This window comes from Antechinus flavipes, chromosome 4, assembly GCF_016432865.1.
Source record: "Antechinus flavipes isolate AdamAnt ecotype Samford, QLD, Australia chromosome 4, AdamAnt_v2, whole genome shotgun sequence".
NCBI lineage: Eukaryota > Metazoa > Chordata > Mammalia > Dasyuromorphia > Dasyuridae > Antechinus > Antechinus flavipes.
In genome coordinates, this window is record NC_067401.1 from 479,941,960 (window position 1) to 479,962,652 (window position 20,693).

Sequence of the window (20,693 nt, forward strand, 5' to 3'; positions counted from 1 at the left end):
GAAGCCCAGGAGATAGAGCTCCGGTCTTGGAGTCGGGCGAAGCTGAACTCACATCTGACCTTAGGCACTTACTGGCTGTGGGAGCCTGTCACTGACTCCCCGAGATTCTTGTGGGGGCCAAATGGGGTCACATCTGACCTTAGGCACTTACTGGCTGTGGGAGCCTGTCACTGACTCCCCGAGATTCTTGTGGGGGCCAAATGGGGTCACATCTGACCTTAGGCACTTACTGGCTGTGGGAGCCTGTCACTGACTCCCCGAGATTGTTGTGAGGGCCAAATGGGGTATGTGTAAGACCACGTTGCAAACAATTTTAAGTTCTACATAGGTGCTAGTTATGATTATTTTGTAAACAGGTGAATATATACAGGATAATTTGAGGAGGGAGAAAACAGTAGCAGTTGGGAGCAGATTTTGCTTTTTATTCCGGGAGCACTAGGGAGCTGTTAAAGGCTTTTGAGCTTGGAAGACGAGGTTGAGGGTCTCCCCAACAACGTGGTCCCCTATTGATCCAATAATATTCCTAGTTTCTGGTATGCCCAGGACTCTGTGGGGATCATAGGTGGGTGAAATAGAAGGTCCCCGTCCTCCAGAATTTACCGGGAAGTCTCTATATTAGGTATCTCCTCTTCCAAAATGCAATAATGTAAGTGAAAAGCAGAAGGAAAAAACGCGAAAGTAAGTGTTTTGTGACCCAGGCTGGCCAGAAAGAAGGAATAAGAAAATAACACTTGACGCCATTCTTCGCAAGAGTGGGGGGCTACGGATGGGGAGCGTTGCGTTTATACCATTCGGCTTGATGCGTTGGTTCCGTTGCTCATTGGATTAACTGTTATAAAGGGCGGCTGGAAAGGAGAGATAATTGAGGAATGAAAAGAAATAAAAGAAGTCAATGCAAACACTGCTTTGTAAAGAATTTTTTTAAAAAACGTTTAATTGAATTGAGTTGCACTTAAGAGGCACGGCAATGAATGAAAACCCTGAGCCAATCAGAGGCCAGGCTGCTGGGGGGAGCTGTCCTCGGTACCGCCCCCGGGTCCCTCGGGCCCCCTCCGCTTCACACAGGCTGTTTCTGGGAGCACCTGGATGGGGCGGGGGCAGGAGAGAGGGAGGGGGTCCCGAAGGAAAGGAGGGTTATGGGGGGAGGGACTCTGCCTCCTCCGCTGCCTGGGTGGTCCCGGTCCCGCCCCACCCCCCGCGGCGCCGTCGCCTAGCAGCGGGTGAGGCTCCGCAGCCAATGGGAGCGCGTTCCTCCCCCGGGTCCGCCCCCTCCCCTCCCTTTTCTGGGGCTGCGCTGCTGCGGCCGGAGCAGAGAGAGCGGAGCCGGGCGGCGTCTGGCCCGGGCCGGGGCCGGCTGCACGCGGAGGATGGAACCCGAGCCCGAGCCCGAGCCGCCGTGCCGGTAGCGCGGGGCTGCCCGGCCCGGGATGGCCCCGGGGGAGCTGCTGACCTCCGGCCCCGCGCCCCCCGCGCAGGTGAGCCAGGCAGGGGAACGTGACAGGTGGGCGCGCGTGGGTGTGGGCATGGAGAAGGAGGCAGTTCGGCCGCCGCCGCGGCTGTCGGGTGGGCATCCGGGAGCACGCGTGTGTGGAGGGGGGCGTCACGCGTGCGTGTGGCCCGCCGACTCGCCCCCGCACTGTCCCACCGGGTTCTCTTTGCCTCTCCTCCGCAGGGCCGGGCCCCGCTCTGGTTGCGCGCCCACGTGGGCGGCTTGCTCTTCAGCTTGGGCTGCGCGATCCAGCGGCATTGTGGCAAGGTGCTCTTCGTGGGGCTGCTGGCTTTCGGGGCCCTTGCGCTGGGCCTGCGTGGGGCCGCAGTGGAGACAGACCTGGAGCGCCTCTGGGTGGAAGGTGAGACGGCCTGGCCTCGGTGGGGGAGCGGGGCTCGAGGGGCAGTCGGGGGCTTGATGGTGCGTCCCAGATGACCTGTCAAACGTAGGGTGTGGGTCCGCCAGCGTGGACCTCGGCAGTTTCGGGCAGGGTCAGGCAGGAGCAAAGCTTTCCTTCGCGGTGGCAACCTCCGATCAAAATGGTGTCTTTGTTTTTAAGGAGCTCAGCTGGCTCCTACTTTCCCTCCTCGGCCACGGTGCTTGCCCCCATCCTCCTGCGGGAAGTGGTGTTTCTGCCGCCCCCCTTCTTATCAGTGCTGGGGTTCAGACCAGATGGTTCCTTCCCAGTGTTCCCCGGCCTCCTCCCAGCCAAGCCTCAGCCCCAGCGTGCACTTGAGCCCCACCGCTGCCTGGGTGGTCCCAAATGGCTCTTGAATTTCCTGCCACAATAGAAGCCGCCTTCCTTCCCCCTCCCCTGCCCAGCTCCATGGGGTTACTCCCCTCCCTCCATGCAGCTCAAGTGGCCCCCCCAACTGCTTCACAGGCTCAGCAAGGGGCCTTATTCAGAGGAAACTTTCTTCCTTCTGGGTGGCGCCCAGCTCCAGGGGCTTTTCTTTATGTCCCACAGACAGGACCCCCCTGAACCTCCATGGCCCTTCCATCTGGCTTCTGCCAAGAAGAGCACAACTCTTGCCCAACTCTCCACTCAGATTTAGGGAGCAAGAGAGTGACAGTTTTCTCAGATCTCCCTTATCTCTTGTATCCCCCACTTTCAAAGCTGTTCCAGCTCCAGTCTGTGGCTGTGCCCTAAGGAGCCCCAGAGGTCTTTTCCACCCCAAACCCCTGAGTCAGGAAGAAGGAAGACACAAATGGACCCTGGGCTTCCTAGGAGGAGGGATTCTTTCAAGTAATTTCTCCAGCTCCTTTCTTTCTACTTGGGCCTCCTGTATTCTTGCTCAGAGGTGCCCAGTACATGGGCTGCTGTCCCCCTTTCCTCCATCTCTGAGTATACATGTGCCCTTCTGCCTTCCCATTATCATTAAAGCTAACTAGGTTATGCGGCTTCTCCCGCCACTCCACACTTCTCACGCTTTGCTCTCGGCCATCTCCTCCAGTCTTGTATTTCTCTTGTATTTCTTTCTCCATGACAGGCCCATCTCTTCTGACTCTGAGTCTTCTCCTGGTCTCTAGATGGAATATTGACTTCTCACTCTCCCCAGACCCTCAGTCCCTTTTCTTTATCCCCCGTCCTGCTGACTTGCTCACACAAGTCTGCCTGTCCCCACACTATGGCTTCTTTCTGACCACAGGAGGGGTAGGCTTGCTGCCTTCAGCCTGGATAAAAAACAAATTTGCAAGAAAAACTATGGTAATTTATGTAGCACATAGTGTTGGAGACAAACGCAGGCATGGGATGCTGGCAAAAGAGAGGCTCAGGATGGTCCAAGTAAAAGTGGAAGAAGTGACTTGGATGAGTGCTGATAGCTTAGATCCAGCTTGCACTGGGGACCTTTAAGTGAGGGAAGCCTTGGGAGATAAGGCTAGATTAGGCTGAGGGAAGGGGGAGGGGGGAGGGGGGAGGAGGGAGTGGCCTTTGGAAGACCCAGATTGCCAGGCTGACTAGTCTAGATTCTTGACTATGGTCAGTAGAAAGCCGCTGAAGACTTTTGAGTGGAAGAGTAGGATCAGAGCTGAGCTTTTAAGTAGGGAAAAGCCACATGGATCAGGAATGTGTTACAGGGGTCCCAGTGGTAGGTATTAAAGGTCCAAACTAAGGTGGCAGCAGTGGGGATGGAAGAGCTGGGTGGTCTCTCTGGGAGGGACGATGGCATTCCTAAAGCCTGGAGGCATGGGAGGGAAGGAGGGGAGGGGCCAGAGAACACCCAAAAGCACTGGAGGGGGGAGGCTGGTTTGGGAGATCCTGCCTATGGAGAAGACTTTTTCTCCAGCTATGCGCCCCCTCATGGGCCTCTATAGCCTCTGTGCCCCAGCTGTGTTCAAGGCTCTGGTAGGGTTCCAGGTCTGGATTCTGGGGTGATAGAGAGAGAAGTGATGGATCCACACCCCTTTGTATCAGAGAGCTCAAAGCAACTGGCCCCCTTAGCCCCAAATCCAGCTTCCCCTGCCCGTCCTCATTCCTGATTTCTCAGGTATCCCCCACGTAGGCAAGTTTTGTGAGAATCATCATTGTGAATAGGGGGCCAAGGAAGTGGAAGATGTCTTGAGCCAGTGTAGTAGGACTGAGTGGGAAGATCATGAGCCCAAAGACCTCTGCCATCCTCTGATCACAGCTGCACTCAGTGCCTGGTTCTGCCACAGTTTAGAAGGACCACAGGTTCATAAATGAAGAAGCTGAAAGCACTAGCCACCGCTCCCCTCATTTTATAGGCAAGGACTCAAGACCCTTTACCCGAGGTCACACAATAAAATGACTGAAGGTCCTTTAATTCCAGATCCCAAAGCATAAGCAGGGGAGCATCCCAATGAGGGAGGTTTATTAGCATGCTGAAGGGCCTCAGTGAAGATCAAACATGGAGGGATTTGTAATACAGGGGATCATAGCACATCGCAAAGGATTCCCCTCTCTTCTCAGTTTGCGGATGCAGAGATTGAGAACCAGAGGGAAGTAATGTGATTTGCTGAGGGCCACCCAGCTAGTTAGTTCTGAGAGCAGGATTTGAATCTGGGTTTTTCTATTAATAGCAAGAAGCACTTTTAAGATTTGCCAAATTGTGTGTGTATGTGTATGTGTATGTGTGTGTGTGTGTGTGTGTGTGTGTGAGAGTGTGATAAATTCATTCAATTTTCACAACTACCCTGTGGGGGAGATGCTATTATTATCACATTCTACAAATGAGGAAACAGAGAGAATCAGCATTTTGTCTGGGCACAGGACACGTAACAGATGTCTAAAGTACGATTCAAACTCACGTCTCCTAACTCCAGATCCTGTGCTCCGTCCACTATACTAGGAAAGGAGACGATCCTGGGGATGTGGGCATGAAAACTCAGGAACAGGGCAGTGAAAGTCAGGGGGCCCTAGGGAGCACAACTTCTGTAGGAGGAACTGGGGGTTGGGGGGGGCGATACATAAAGACAGATTGAGACACTGACCCCAAATAGAATCAGCTGTTTCAGGAAGTGCCACTGGGACCCCTGTAACACATTCCTGATCCATGTGCCTCCATCATCTCTGGAGATTTATCAAATGAGAACATTTGCACAATCTTTACAAACTGTATGAATGCTAGCTAGTTATTATTTAAGCAGAGCCTTGGTGCTCACTGACCAAAGATTGGACTGGGTACTTCTGGAGTACCCAGTATCAAAAGTTGTTGGGATCTCCTCTGTGGCCATTCTTTCTCTCATTTGTCCCTTATTTCCCCCATTTTCAGTATCTCCCTTTCCATTCAGTGATTCCTTTCCTTCTGCTGTTCCCGGCCCAACCTCGTTTGTCTCCCAGAGCTGTATGGTAGCATTTTCTCTTCTCATTTGCCGCTTGCCAGTCTTCTCTGGGAGGAGCCCAGGGCCCTGTCTCCCTTTCCTCCAGCTGGGTGACAATGGACAAGTGACTCTCTCTGAGCCTCAGGTGTGAGCTCTGCTTTTTGGGGTATGCTGGGAACTTGGCTCCGATGGAAGAGAGTCTTGGTCAGTGTTGCCGAAAGCAGCCAAGTCACTAGTGCAGACCATGACACAGTGTTGCTGCCGCTGTGCCCGACACAGTGTTGCTGCCGCTGTGCCCGACACAGTGTTGCTGCCGCTGTGCCCGACACAGTGTTGCTGCCGCTGTGCCCGACACAGTGTTGCTGTCGCTGTGTCCGTGTTCTCTTGGTTCTGCTTGCTTTAACTTTGTGTCAGTTTGTGAAAGTCTTTCCAGCTTTTTTGAGATCTGCCTGCTTGGTGTTTCCTATAGAACAATAGTTGTAATTTCATTACAAACGAAGTGTTTGGGAAACACTCAGGAACCTTGAGTCCTATCATCCACCCTTGGAGCTGCCCTTCGCCGCCTCCTCCAGCTCTCCCACACTCTCAAGTCCTCTCTGTAGCTCTGCTAGGACCCTTCCTGTGTTCCTCATGAGAACCTCCTACCTTTCCCCTTCCTCCACTTTCTTCTGTAGCCCCAGGTCGGAGACGTATGCTTCTCCACCTCCCTGGCCCCCACCATTTAGTGAATAAAAGGCTCTGGGGTGGCTCGGTCTGAATTTCAGAGCCTTCCACCATCCGAGCCCAGCTTCATTCCATCCTGCTGTGGCCCCCTGGCCTCTGGGATCTCCCTGGAAAGTGCCTCCTCTTCTTCCTTCCCCACCACCCTTGGCCCTGGGACTCCCACCCTCAGCAGCCCCGCCTCTAGGGCTTACACCGATGCCCTCTGATCCTGGGTGAGAATGATTCCTTTGGTGTTTGTGAAGTTTCTGTCTGTACCTCCTGCCCCTGCTCAGCTCCATGTAGGACTCCCGCCCCCGCACTTTGGGCGTTGCACAAAAAGGGAACGCGACTGGTCATGGGTGTAATGGCTTCAGGGCCAGGCCGGCACTTGGCTGACCCAGCCCCCTCCTCTTTCTCCTCCTCTGGCTGGAGACAGTGGGCAGCCGGGTGAGCCAGGAGCTCCGTTACACAAAAGAGAAGCTTGGGGAAGAGGCCGTGTACACCTCTCAGACCCTCATCCAGACCGCGCGTCGTCCTGGCGAGAGCGTCCTCACACCCGAGGCTCTGGGCCTCCACCTTCAGGCTGCCTTGGCAGCTAGCAAAGTTCAAGTTTCCCTTTATGGAAAGTAAGTCTGGCCTGGGCCAGAGTGAGGGCAAGAGGCCTGGGTCAGGAGGGCTCACACCTGGGGGTGGCAAGACCTGGGATGGGGGAGGGGTCTCAATTAGAGGTCCCTCCCCCTTGACCCTTCCTTCTCACCTACTTCTAGGTCCTGGGATCTGAACAAAATCTGCTACAAGGCAGGAGTCCCTGTTATTGAGAATGGAATGATTGAGCGGGTAAGTGGTGGGGGGAGCCAGGCAGTCACCCTCCGTGATGCTCTGGGCGGTCGGTCAGTCGGGTGGCAGAGGAGGGAGGCAGAGGCGCCTGACGAGGGAGCTTTTCCTGGCAGATGATCGAGAAGCTGTTTCCCTGTGTGATCCTCACCCCGCTGGACTGCTTTTGGGAGGGAGCCAAACTTCAGGGGGGCTCCGCATACCTACCGTGAGTGAGGCTGACTTTCTTCCTGGTCACCCTGGGGTGGGGGCAGTGGCCCGGGATCCAGCCAGGCCTCTGGGCCTCCTCACCTGGCAGTTTTCCTCTTGTCTTGGTATGGTTGGGAAGTAAACCAGGCAATGGGCAGGCGTAACTGTTGGCCAAGAAGCGGGGTCCCTCTTTCCCTGCCCCTGGGAAGGGCACGGGGCCGCCCCCGATCTCACCTATGCAATGCATGGCAGAGACTGTCTCTGGCCATCCCCCGGGCCTTGGCCCCAGAGCATGTCTAATACCCATCCGTAGGCTGTGAACCAGCCCTTTCCTTGAAATGAACCCCTGCTCAATCTTAGCCAATCAGTCCTCCAACTCTGCCTTGTTCCTCCACTGTGGATTGGGGGCTTTGGAGGACAGAGCCAGGAACTCCCTGCTCTGCCCCCCCCCCCCCAGAGAGAGGCAGTTGTGAAAATAATTAAACAAATAAACTTAGGGGGAGAAACCAGGAGAGGGGGTGAGGGCCCAGAGCTGGGGTGGGGTGAGGGCCCAGAACTGGACTGGAGATTCACAAACCTTCCCCTTTTTTGGTCCAGGGGCCGACCTGATATTCAGTGGACCAACCTGGATCCTGAGCAACTTCTGGAAGAACTCGGCCCCTTTGCCTCTCTGGAGGGCTTTAAGGAGCTGCTGGACAAGGCCCAGGTGGGCCAGGCCTACGTTGGACGGCCCTGCCTGCATCCCGATGATCCCCATTGCCCAGCCAGTGCCCCTAATCACCAGAGCAAGCAGGTGTGTGAGTGTGGGAGGAAAGGATTAGGAAAGGAGGTCTGGGAAGCTGGCAGCTGCAGAGTTCAGGGGAGAACCAGTCCTTTCTCCCCTTGCTTCATTTGAGATTTCACTGGGAAATTAAGAGAAAGAGATAGGAAAACAAAACTAAAAATAGATGAGATTGTGGAACCCCGATCTGGATGCCCCTGCCCCAAGCCATACCGGGTGCCTGGCCTGGTTGGTCCACCAGGGCTGGGCTCTGGGTCTGGGGCACTCACAGACTCTAGTTTGCCAAGCGCTTTCTAAGTGGGTCCAACCACTGAGAGACCACAGAGTTTCAGAGCTTCTGGGCTGGACCTCCCCAACAACATCTTCCCAAAGAAAGGAGGGTTGCATCTGTGCCAGGTCCCCCAGGCATCTGCTTCGCCACCCTTGGGGTAGAGCCCACCCTCCTGGTTTTCCGGCAGGTCCCAGATGTTGCCCGGGAGCTGAGCGGCGGCTGCCACGGCTTCTCACGCAAGTTTATGCATTGGCAAGAGGAGCTGCTGCTGGGGAGCCCGGTGAGGAGCCCTCAGGGCCGGCTGCTCAGGTGGGGAGCCCCAGAGGGAGGCGGCGTGCGGGGGCCCTGCGGCCCAGGGGCCGCTCAGCCGGGGGACGGTGTCACGAGGGGGCAGGCGGCATCCCCGGGCGGTCAGTGACACCCTCTGGCCCGTTTCCTCTCGCCCAGTGCGGAAGCCCTGCAGAGCACCTTCCTGCTCATGAGCCCCCGGCAGCTGTATGACCACTACCGAGGAGACTACGAAACCCATGACATCAGCTGGAGCGAGTCCCAGGCGGGCGCCGTGCTGCAGGCCTGGCAGAGGCGCTTCGTGGAGGTCAGCCCGGGGGGCACGGCTCAGGCGTGGCTGGGGGGCCGGGCCCCTCTTCCCCTGTGTGATGGGGCTCTTCCTCCCCCGGGGAACCAGACCCCTCCTCCTCCATGGGACAGCTGCTTCCCCTTGAGCCCCCTGACCGCCATGCTCTTGCGCTTTGTAGCTGGCCCAGCAGGCCATCCCCCAGAATGCATCCCAGCAGATCCACGCCTTCTCCGCCACCACCCTCGATGACCTCCTGCGCTCCTTCTCTGACATCAGTGCAGTCCGTGTGGCGGGGGGCTACCTCCTCATGGTAGGTGGGCCTGGCCCCCTGGCCAGGGATTCTCGGAGCGGGGGTGCCCGGGGCCCCCTGCCTCCTCCTGACTCCTCTCTCCCCCCTCAGCTGGCTTACGCCTGCGTGACCATGCTCCGCTGGGACTGCTCCAAGTCTCAGGGGGCCGTGGGCCTGGCCGGGGTCCTTCTGGTCGCCCTGTCCGTGGCCTCCGGCCTCGGGCTCTGCTCGCTGCTGGGTATGACCTTCAATGCTGCTACGACTCAGGTACGGCTTCTCCCCAAAGGGCTGGAGGGCCAGGTCCTGTCCCCGGGGCCCCCAGCCACTGACCCCTGCCCTCTCTGTGGCTCTCCTCCAGGTGCTCCCATTCCTGGCCCTGGGCATCGGGGTGGACGACATGTTCCTGCTGGCCCATGCCTTCACCGAGGCCCCCTCGGGCACCCCCCTGCAGGTGAGTGCCGGTCCCTGCTTCTCCCCCCGCCCAGCTCCCACCCCCCGTGGCCGCCCCGGTAACAGGCCTGTCCCTGGCAGGAGCGGACCGGCGAGTGCCTGCAGCGCATGGGCACCAGCGTGGTGCTCACCTCCGTCAACAACCTGGTCGCCTTCTTCATGGCCGCCCTGGTGCCCATCCCCGCCCTTCGCGCCTTCTCCCTCCAGGTGAGGGCCCCGAGGCTGTCTGCAGGGGCTGGGGAGGGGGAAGGGGGAGCGGGCCGTGTGCCTCGGAGCCCCCCTCACCTTCCTTGTGCCCCCCAGGCTGCGGTGGTGGTCGGCTGCAACTTCACTGCCGTGCTGCTCATCTTCCCGGCCATCCTCAGCTTGGACCTGCACCGGCGGCACCGGCAGCGGCTGGATGTGCTCTGCTGCTTCTCCAGGTACGAGGAGGGGGGATCCCCGGGGGGCTGGGCTCCAAGTTCCCCCCTGCTTCCCCCCAGCTCCTGCTCTCCTCACTCAGCTCAGCTGTATAGATGGGCATTTGGGCTGCGCCATCCCAGGGCAAGAGCTGCCCCCCCATCCTGTGTCAGTCCTCCCCAGCCCTGTCAGTCTTCCCCTCCCCATCAGCCCTTCCCCCCCACACCCACCCACCCGACCCGTGTCCCTCTCCAGCAGAATGGAGTGTCAGGGGTTCCTTCCCATCTCTCTTCTAGCCCATGTTCTTCCCGGGTGATTCAGATCCAGCCTCAGGAGCTGGGGGAGGGGCAGGTGCCCAGGAGCGGGGCCCACCTGACAGCTACGGTCCAGGCCTTCGCCCGCTGCGACACGGCCGGCCAGCACGTCGTCACCATCCTGCCCCCCACCACTCACCTGACGCCCCTCCCCACCGAGTCTCTGGGCTCCCAGCTCTTTGGCCCCATGGGTTCAACCAGAGACTTGCTGGGCCAGGTGACCGGGCCGGGGCGGGGCCAGGTGTGCCGGCCGCTCCCCTGTGCCCGCTGGAACCTCTCTCGCTTTGCCCGGCGCCAGTACGCCCCCCTGCTGCTGCAGCCCCGGACCAAGGTACGACACGGGCAGCTGCGGCCTTAGCTGAGCGTGCTGGGGTTTGGGGGGGTCAGCCCCAACCGCCGGGGGTCCCTTACGCTTCCCGGCTCTCCCCCAGGGCCTGGTGCTGGTGCTTTTCGGGGCCCTCCTGGGGCTGAGCCTGTACGGAGCCACGTGGGTGCAGGACGGGCTGACCCTGACCGACGTGGTGCCCCGGGGCACCAAGGAGTACGACTTCCTGGCCGCCCAGATCAAGTACTTCTCCCTGTACGAGGTGGCCCTGGTGACCCAGGGCGGCTTCGACTACGCCCGCTCCCAGCGGGCCCTGCTGGACCTGCACAGCCGCTTCAGCGCCCTCAAGTCCGTGCTGGCGCCGCAGCCGCCGAGAAGCTGGCTACACCGCTACAGCGCCTGGCTCCAGGGTGAGGCCGCGGGCCGGGGAGACCATGGGGGGGGGGGGAGACTGGGAGGGGGCAGAGGGGCCGGGGAGACCATGGGGGGGGGAGACCGGAGGGGGCAGGGAGACCGGGGGGAGGGGGTGGACGGGCTGGGGAGACCGGGAGGGGGCAGGGAGACTGGGGGGAGGGGGGGAGACCGGGAGGGGGCGGAGGGGCCGGGGAGACTGGGAGGGGGCAGATGGGCCGAGGAGACCACGGGGTGGGGGGGGGAGACCGGGAGGGGGCAGGGAGACCGGGGGGAGGGGGCGGACGGGCTGGGGAGACCGGGAGGGGGCAGGGAGACTGGGGGGAGGGGGGGAGACCGGGGGGAGGGGGCGGACGGGCTAGGGAGACCACGGTGGGGGGGCGGGCCCCGGGGCCTCACCTCCCTCCACCTGCCCCGCAGGGATCCAGGCCGCCTTTGACCAAGACTGGGCCTCTGGCCGCATCACGCGCCACTCATGCCGCAACGGGTCCGAGGATGGCGCCCTGGCCTACAGGCTGCTCATCCAGACGGGGGACGCCAAGGAGCCGCTGGACTACAGCCAGGTGAGGGAGGGGCGGGCAGGAGGGCCAAGGCAGGCCCCATTTGTGAAGCGCCTACTGCGTGCCCGGCTCAGGCTGAGCCACTCACCACGCTCACCACCTTCCTAAGGAGGGCTGGTCCGGAGGGAAGGGGGTTCAGGGCGGAGGATAGAGACCATCTGGCCAGTGCTGAGCTTTGGGGAGGTTTGGGGAGTCAGTGGGGGAGGCCGGGGCCTGGGTCCGCAGGGAGGGTCGGGGCCTGCCATCAGCCCTCTCTCCCCTCCCAGCTGGACAAGCGGAAACTGGTGGATGCGGACGGCCTCATCCTGCCCGAGCTCTTCTACGTTGGGCTGACCGTGTGGGTGAGCAGAGACCCCTTGGGCCTGGCGGCCTCCCAGGCCAACTTCTACCCCCCGCCCCCCGAGTGGCTCCACGACAAATACGACAGCACCGGGGAGAGCTTGCACAGTGAGTGAGGGGGGCCGGGGGGGCCGGGGGGCGGCTGAGGGGCCCACGGGGCTCCCGCGCTCACCCGTCTCCCTCCACAGTCCCTGCGGCCCAGCCTCTGGAGTTTGCCCAGTTCCCCTTCCTGCTGAGCGGGCTCCGCCAGACGGCAGACTTCGTGGAGGCCATCGAGGGGGCCCGGGCAGCCTGCGCAGAGGCGGCCCGCGCTGGGATCCGGGCCTACCCCAGCGGCTCCCCATTCCTCTTCTGGGAGCAGTACTTGGGCCTGCGCCGCTGCTTTCTGCTGGCCGTCTGCGTGCTGCTGGCCTGCACCTTCGTGGTCTGCGCCTTGCTGCTGCTCAGCCCCTGGACCGCCGGCCTCATTGTGAGTGTTCCCTTCCCTCCCTCTTGGGCCCAGGGCAGCAACGTTCACTTTGCCTTCCTCCCTCCTCTGTCCCCTCCTCCCTCTTCCTTCCTCCCCCTCCTCCCCCCTTCTCTCCCTCTTCCCCCTCCTCCCCCTCCTTCCCCTCCTCCCCCTCCTCTCCCTCCCCCCACCTCCACCTCCTCCTTACTTCTCCTGCCCTCCTCCTCCCCCCCAGGTGCTGGTGCTGGCCATGATGACTGTGGAATTATTCGGCATCATGGGCTTCCTGGGCATCAAACTCAGCGCCATCCCCGTGGTGATTCTCGTGGCCTCCGTGGGCATTGGCGTCGAGTTCACGGCTCACGTGGCCCTGGTGAGTGTTTGTCTTTCTGCCCGGGAGGGATCCTTGGCCGCCAGGGTGGGGCGGGCAGGGCCTCGGGCCTCTCCACGTCCGGAGAGGAGACACTGGCCCGTCCCGGGCCCCCCGGGCGGAAGGCCCAGAGCTGGCATTTGAGCCCAGCCATCCCCAGCGGAGCCGTCCCCTTTCCCAGCCCTGGGCCTCCTCAGTTACCTGGGGGCTGGGGAGGGGGCCAGCAGAGTCCCAGTGCCCTAGGGGTGGAAGGGGGCTCCGAGCCTCAGCTACTGTCCTTGATTGACCGTCTCTGTCTGATGCCCTCCGGCTTTGGCCTCCCTCCCTTCCTGCCGGCGGTTCTGCCCTCGGGGCTGAGGCCCCTTCTGGGGAGACCCTGCAGTGGAGGCGGCGGGTGGTGCTGTGGCCCCCACCCTCTCGAGCCTGGCGGCCTTTCCCCTCCCCCTGCCCATCTCCATCCCCCTCTTTGTGGCTTCCAGCTCGTCCCTGGCCTTCCCAGGACCTGCCTCGAAGGACAAACCTTGGCCTTCAACTTGGGGTCCACTGAACCCCCCAGATCTATTTTAGAGGGAATAGCATTCAGCCACTCCTCCCACCTTCTCCCGGGCCCAGGATGTTTTTGCCCTCTGTTGTGTTTATATCCAAATGGAATTGGCTGCACTTTATATTTATCTCCATAAAACGTTATGTTCGAGAGAACCTGCTCCCTCCCTCCTGCTTTGACAGCCATCTTTAGGCCCCCCTAGAGTGACCAGCCCCATTACACGTACCCGATTGTTGCCCACTGTGGGGGGTCCCCAAAGGAGCCGACACCCCCTCCCCATCTCTCTGCTCATTAGCCAAGAGCCAGCACCTGAGTGGGGGGGAGAGGTTCCGGATTGACTTTCTGGGTCATCCCACCTCCGCTTGGCCCCCAGACCCCAAGCAGACCCGCTGCCAGTCCGGACGGCCTCTCCTGGGAGGAGGGACTTTGCTCTCTGCCATCTAGGACACTGTAGCGGGGTTCTGGATCGGTCCTGCTTGGGCCAGGTGCTCCTAAAGGCTTCTCTGGCTCTGAGAGCTGGGTCTCAGTCTCCCTGTCCCCTCCCCTGTCCCTGGGGGACCGCAATTCTTTCGTGTTTTGGGGAACAGCCCAGGCCAGCTCAGACTTGGAAGGCCTGTCCTCCGATTAGGGCCAGAAGGGCCCAGCCCGGGCTCAGCCAGAACCGTTCTGTGCCTCCCCCCCAGGGCTTCCTGACAGCCACGGGCAGCCGGGACGCGCGGTCAGCCCAGGCCTTGGAGCACATGTTTGCGCCTGTGATGGATGGGGCCGTGTCCACGCTGCTGGGCCTGCTCATGCTGGCCGGCTCGGACTTCGACTTTATCGTCAGGTACCGCTGTCCCCAACTCCCCCCGGGCCCCGGGCAACACGGGCACCGCGTGGGGCTCCCCAGGTGTGCCCTCTTGTACCAAGACCCCTCTGCCCCTTCCTGCAGGTACTTCTTCGTGGTGCTGACGGTGCTGACGGGCCTGGGCCTGCTTCACGGGCTTGTTCTGCTTCCTGTGCTGCTGTCCATCGTAGGACCCCCGCCCCAGGTGATTCCCCAGCCCTCCTCGGGGGATCGCTCCCCCCTCGCCCATACCCACCACAGGGCCCTTGTCCTGAGACCCCCCTCTTACACACACACACACATTATTGCCCCATTCGCTGAGGACATCCTGGCTGGGGGCCCCCTCTCCCCTTGGCCATGGCCGCTCTAGCCTGTCTCTGCTGCCCCCTCCCTTCTCGGAGATGAGTCAAGAGCAGAAGTAAGCCCGGCCCAGTTCCGCTCTGAACCCCCAGTTACCGTTTCCTTCCCCAGGTACCGCTGCCAGATGGAGGCGGCCGCCCGCCCTGCCCTGACCCGGTATCGCTGCCCCTCAGTCCTCCTCACTTCTTCCTGGGCCCGAGCCCAGCCTTCAGGGCTCCTGAGACAGGAGCAGGGGACACCCCAAGCACCTTCATCCTGCCCCCGGCCCACTCCCACATCTTGGTGGAGGCCAGCAAGGACCCCAGCTTCCCGACCATCACGGTGAGAGGCCTTTGCTGGGGTGACGGGGTGTGGGAGAGGCCCCGGCTGAGGGTCCTTCGGGGCTCACCTGCCTTCCGTCCCCCCAGGTGGTGCAGACGTACAAGGATGGCTCTCCCGGCCCCGGACTCCCTCCCCTCACGGCCACGGCGGGCAGCGAAGCCCGCTGGGGGCCCCACGCCAGCCCCGGCGCCTTCACCACCCTGACGGCCTCCGTCACCGTGGCCCTGCACCCGCCGCCACTGCCGGGCAGCTACGTCCAGGAGGTCCCTGAGGAAACCAGGCCCCCGATGGCCGGCGAGCCCAAGGGACCTGGCCCCCGCTGCTAGGACGGGCCTGCAGCCCTATGCAAAGCAGCCCTGCTGCTGTCGGTGCCCCTGCCTCCAAGGGAGGAGAGTGCGCATGTGAGTGTGTGTGTGAGTGTGTGTGTGACCGTCCCCCCGGCAAGCGTCCGCCCCAGACAAGCGTCCCTGAGCACCTTGGCCAGGACCCTCCACCGCTGCCCTCAGGGCTTCAGGGGGACCTGAGGGGAGTCCCCCCCCCCGAAGGCTGGGGGCCCAACCGAGCCCTCAGTCTGTCCATCTGTCTGTCTGTGAATGGCCCTGCCCCTCCTACCCCAGAAATTATTTATATGAAGAGGTTTATTTTTGTAAAGCTGATGGCTCAGCTGTAAATCTTATTTTTAAAGAGTAAATATATACATATCTATTCTCTAAACCTTCTGGGCCGCCTTCTCATGCTGGGAGCCCCGAGGGAGAGGGGTGGCAAGTCCCCGGAGTCTGGCCAAGAGTTGGAGCCGCGGCCCCAGAACCACGGCTGAGAGTGGGGCTCGTCTCAGCCCTTCCTGGCAGTGGGAGACTCGGGATGGACGGGGAGGCTGGCTCTGGCTATGGGACGGCTTCCCTTCCAAGGAAGTTTGGCCTTTGAACTTCTCACCTCACCCCCCAGTCCTGCTGGAGGAGGGAACTGAGGCCCACAAAGGCCTGGAGTCATCCAGCGAGTCTGGTCTGGCAGAACTGGGGAGGCTGGTCAGGCCGGGCTCCCTCATAAAACACTCACTGAGGGGCGAGTCCCTAACTGATCCCGGGAGTCTTGGACCAGTCAACCTCTCAGGCCAGTTTCCTCGAATGTAACAGGAGGACATTGGGTTTGGAGGCCTCCAAGTCTGTCTCCCAGCTTAGAACCAGGCTCCTTCATCACTTGGAGCCCTGTGACTGTCGGACTAGAAAAGTTCTTAATTTGCTCGCCCATTTCCCCGGCCACTGAGTCAGGTCTCTGGCACAAGTGCCCATGACAGCTTTCCAGCCTGAAGCTGCTCTCTGGGGCTCCTTTAACATATTAGATAAAAACAGCCAGCCCGAGCCAACCCTAGCCCCCTCCTGCTCCTGGCGCCCTCAGGGAGGCCCCCTGCCCCCTGCCCTTCCAGTCCTGGCTCTGAGCCATAGCCATGGCCCGCCCCCTCCCAGCCAGCTGCCCCTCCTCTGGAGAATCGTCTCTCCTGCCCCTCTAACCTGGGACTTCTCCCCATCTGCCGACTCCCCCTTCACCGCCATCCCCTTCACACCTCGTGGCGCCCTCCTGATGAGGGGCAAATGACGAGGTGCGAAATAGATCCCCCAACAGTAGCGGGATCCCCTTGGCCGGTGGCAGGCTTTGCGCCAACCCCGATGAAGATGGGCTTGTGGCAGAGAATGGATTTAATTACACTCAGGAGCCAGCTTGCAGGAAGCCAGACTTCTGAGTGGGCAAGGTCCTGTTAGGAATATAGCAAGGGTGGGTTACACTGAGAAGACATCTTCAGCAGTGGGCAAGGTCCTGTTAGGAAGTCTGTGAAGGTTCGGGGGTTCAGAGTTGTCTCTTCTTAGTCTCTGAGTCTTGGGGCTCCAATTCAAAATTGAATGAGATCACTTAATTGGGAGATTGAGCCCTTCAATGTTGACAAGGCTCCGAGCCTGGATTTTCAGTTGAAAAGATTACTTATCTTGGGAGTTTCCCTTATGGACAGAAGGGTGTGGCCCCTCCCAAGAGGCAGGGAGACTTTGAGACTCAGGCATTCTCCCCCAAAAGGGGGACAAAGTTTCAGGGCCCCCCAAAGGTGAAAGGGGACTCAATATACATCACATCCACCCCCGGCTCATGGTCAGTCACAGCCAAACTCAGCCCCCCACCAGCCCCTCCAGGCTGGCTTCTCTCTGTGGCCATTGGCCAAAGGCTCCACGGATCTCCCGATCGCCAAATTCTAGTGGCCTGTGCCCTTGTTCTTGAGCTTTGGGCAGCACTGGGCACCTCCTCCTGGACACAGGCCTCCTCTGGGTCTTTGTGACACCGTTCTCAGTCTCTGTCCTCTGTGCATGTGGGTCTGTGACTTTGTCTCTGTCTCTTCTCAGTGTCTGTTTCTCTGTCTCTCCCTCTCCTCTCTCTCTCCCGCCCTCCCTCCTTCCTTTCCCCATCTCTCTGCCCCGTGTCTCTCTCTCTCTCTCTCTCTCTCTCTGTCTCCCTCTCTTTCTCTTTCCTCCTCTCCCTCCCTCCTTCCCTTCTTCTTTCTCCCTCCCTTCCTCCTTCTCTCTCTCTGTCTGTCTCCCCCTCCTTTCTCTTTCCCCCTCCCTCCCTCCCTTCCCTTCTCCTTCCCCCTTCCTCCTTCTCTCTTCTGGGAAGGGCTCTCCTCCCAAAAAAGCCAAGCCAACTGCTAGTGGATCCACTCCTACTCACTTCCCATAGCGAGGAAGCTGTGAAAAGGAGTCGGTAACTGGGTCCACACCCAGAAGCCACTGGGGCACACTAAGCCTGTTTCCGGTCCCCCCATGTTTCCCACCCCTGTTGTCAGGCATCTCTACGATACCACCCTGTGTTAGCAGCTTAGGGGGCTCTTATTTACAGAAAATCTCTGCTGTAAGTTGAGACACTAAATGGCTTTAAGATTTACATGTCTAAGCAAGGAGTTAAGCTGATAAACCCCAAAAGTAGGTGCCACAGGGTGGGTGGGGGGAGGCCTTCAGCTGTGGGGGGGAGAAAAAGGGGGGCAGCTTCAGCTCCGTCCCTTGGGGGACAAGAAGTGAGGAGTTGCTCCATTTGCCTCACACTGCCTGGCTCGGCCTCCTTCTGCCCTCCGTGCCCTCACCCTCTCTGCCTGACTCTGAGTCTGCCACTTCCAGGGCTGGGGCACCCCTCACTGGGGGCCACAAGGAGGCAGCTGGAAAAATCTGCCTGAGCAGGAGCCTGATCTCCCTGGCGATGCCCCCTGGTTCACAGACGAAGAAACAGCCTCCAGTGGAGGTCTTGTGCTGGGCCACAAAGGGAACAGATGCTTGCACACTTCCTAGGCTCCGTCCTGGGCCTGTGGTGGGAGATCCTCGGGAATGGCTCCCAGGGCAGACTTCCCCATTCTCCGCCTCACCCAGAAACGGGCGTTTTCCTGCTTCCGAGGTTTGGCCCGAACCTCTCTCTTGGGGGCACCTGGGCTGTGCTGCCCGGCTCGTGCTCCCTGAGGCTTGCGGAACCCAGAGAATGCCCTTTTCTCGGAACAGTTGACTCCGAGCAGGCCGCAGGTCTCCAGGAGGCCCAGGACCGTTTCTTGTTCTGGCTTCCCAGCTGGCGCATTCAGTGATTTCAATGGGATCCCACTCTTTGGGACCCCATTTGGGGTTTTCCTCAGGAGTGGTTTGCCATTTCCTTCTCTGGCCCATTTTACAGATGAAGAAACTGAGGCGAATGGGATTAAGGGATTTGCCCAGCATCAGACAGTAAACTCTGAGGCTGAAATTGAATTCAGGAAGATGGGGCTCCTTGCCTTCAGGCCCAAACTCTCTGCAGCCTGGCGCTAGCTAGCTGCCCACACTACCTGGCATAGGGGCTTAATTGATGTTAGGAGACATAAGTGTGTTTGGGACCAGATGGGAATAATGGAGGCCATGTTTCTAAAAGCATCTGTGCCCACAAACACTCTGAGGGTGGGCCTAGGGATGGCCCTAGGGTGATCTCATGTACTCGGTCAACTGGGAGGAAAACCCGAGTGTCGAGCAAGACCACCTGGCTTGAAGTTTCAGCTTTGTTGCTGTATTTATGACATTTTATTCAGGATGTTTTTATACTTTAACGTTCCACTGTTGATCTTTTTTCAGTTTACAAGTATAAACCCCGCAAGTATAAATGCATACGATGTATTTACTTTTATTGAGCAAGTCCCCAGTCCCCCCAGCCTCAGTTTTCTCACCTGCCAAATAAATGGGTTCCACTCAAAGAGCTTTCCAGCTCTAAGATTTTTTCATGGGCAAAAATATACCCAAAATCCTGCATGTAGAGCTGGAAAGTGACCTTAGAGGGAGAAAGGAGACGAAAAAGTACCCAGTATGTGCCAGGCATCACACTATGTGTGGGATGACTATTATGTCATCTTACACATGGTAAAATCTGGCTCTTTCTGGTATGACTGCATCTGGCCGAGCCAAAGCCTTCCTTTTCTGGGCCTTCCTGAGGCTGTGGTTGCCAGGCTGCTGGTGAGGCGATGGCTGAGGGCCCGGGGCAGGGCGCTTGGCTATCCAAGGCTCCTGGGTCCTGCCACCCAAACTCTCGCCATCAGGACTGGCTCGGGGGCCCGCCCGCCTCCCCCCCTCTCCCCCCGGAAGACCTGGCTGCCTCAGTGTGGCCAGCCACGGTTCCCTCTCCATGCAGAGTTCAGGAGCCACGAGCACCAGAACAGACTGTACCTGTTGGGCTGGGCCCACCTGGGAACAGACAGTCCAGTAAGCGAGGACCCCTTGCCCTCAGGGAGGATCCTGTGCAGTGAGGGAGGAGGGACAAGCACTGACCAATAGAGCGCGGCCTTTGTAAACTCCTCAGAGACAGGGACAAGGTTTGACTGGGCTGGAAGGTGGAGGCTGACAAAGGGAGAAGCTGCCGTGGGAAAATGGGCAAGCCCGGGTTCTGTTCCGAGGACACAGAGTAGTTCGAGTCGGAGCAGACGTACAGGAGCAGGAGTAGCCAGAGCTTCACAATAGGGGCACGCCGTGGGGTGGAAGCTCTTCACTTCCGGCTGAGAGGTGCAAACTTTAAGCAAGAAGTCAATGAAAGGCTGGACAGAAAGGAGGTTGGATAACAGTTTATCTGGAAAAGTTCTGAAAGTTTCAGTGGCCCACAAGCTTGCTGTGAGTAAATAGGATGATGTGGCAACCAACAAACATCATGGGATCGTGGGGTACATGAAGAGGAGCTCAGCTTCTAGGAACCGGGAGAGGAGAGCCCCCCATTATGTAGGCAGTGTCAGAAAGGATAGAACACTGGGTCTGGAGCCAAGAAGACCTGGGTTGGAATTTAACTTTGGACCTTAGAAAAGTCATTTAACTTTGGCTTCTTTGTTTATCTGTCAAAATCCGCAAGATGAGATTAATTATAGCCACTATCTCTATCAAATGAAATATTTGTAAAGTACTTATCTCAGTGCTTGGGATATAGTAGGCGCTTAATAAATGCTCATTTCCCTTCTCCCGCCCTCTGTCCTCCATGCTGGTCAGACTTATCTGGAGGATGGGCTTCGGTACCATAGTTTAGGAGAGATAACAAGCTGCATCAGGTCTAGAGGAGGGCAGCTGGGACAGGGGGGTCTGGCAGCCCTCCCCTCCCCCCCAGACAAGGGCTGGGGTGAAGCAACTGGGGGCATTGAACTTGAAGAGGAGTGTGGGGGGGGGCGATGGGGGGAACGTCTGCCAGGAAATAACATGAAGGGCAGTGTCTCTGGGCAGGGCAATCAGTGAGAGCTTTTATAGGAGCAGGGCTCCTTGGGAAAAGAGATGGGGAGGGGCCTGGGTAAATAGCTTCTCAGGGACCCCTGGGATAGAGGAGAGCTGACCCGGGGCAGGGAGTTTCTGAAGACACTGGAGGGAAAGTTTGGGGAGCCTGCAGGGGAGAGGGGAGGGGGAGGAGCCCTAAGTGGAGGGCTGCCCACCCACTGAGATCAAAGGAAGGCTCTGAGCCAGAGCCCCAGGGGAGGATCAGTGGCGGCTGAACTCCCACCGAGATCCAAGGAACCCCAGGGAGGGGGCCGGTTTGGGAGGTGGGAAGTTGCTGTCCAGAGAGTGCTAGTAAAAGTTTAACAACTGGCTCATCAAAAAAAAATGATAA

The 20,693-nt window shown here is 59.4% G+C and overlaps 1 protein-coding gene across 1 annotated transcript; it reads left to right on the plus strand.

Annotated features, from left to right (window-relative positions):
• The first annotated feature begins 1,237 nt into the window (after positions 1 to 1,237).
• On the plus strand, positions 1,238 to 15,296 carry PTCH2 (patched 2). Its single transcript, XM_051996870.1, has 23 exons — positions 1,238 to 1,402; positions 1,502 to 1,850; positions 6,411 to 6,600; positions 6,742 to 6,811; positions 6,925 to 7,016; positions 7,595 to 7,790; positions 8,237 to 8,358; positions 8,497 to 8,644; positions 8,805 to 8,936; positions 9,027 to 9,182; positions 9,274 to 9,366; positions 9,447 to 9,572; positions 9,669 to 9,787; positions 10,061 to 10,409; positions 10,510 to 10,813; positions 11,235 to 11,377; positions 11,641 to 11,821; positions 11,902 to 12,182; positions 12,397 to 12,534; positions 13,759 to 13,901; positions 14,007 to 14,106; positions 14,373 to 14,582; positions 14,669 to 15,296. The coding sequence occupies exons 1-23, from the start codon at positions 1,238 to 1,240 to the stop codon at positions 14,906 to 14,908; spliced, it is 4,047 nt and encodes a 1,348-aa protein (XP_051852830.1). The 3' UTR covers positions 14,909 to 15,296.
• Positions 15,297 to 20,693: the final 5,397 nt, after the last annotated feature.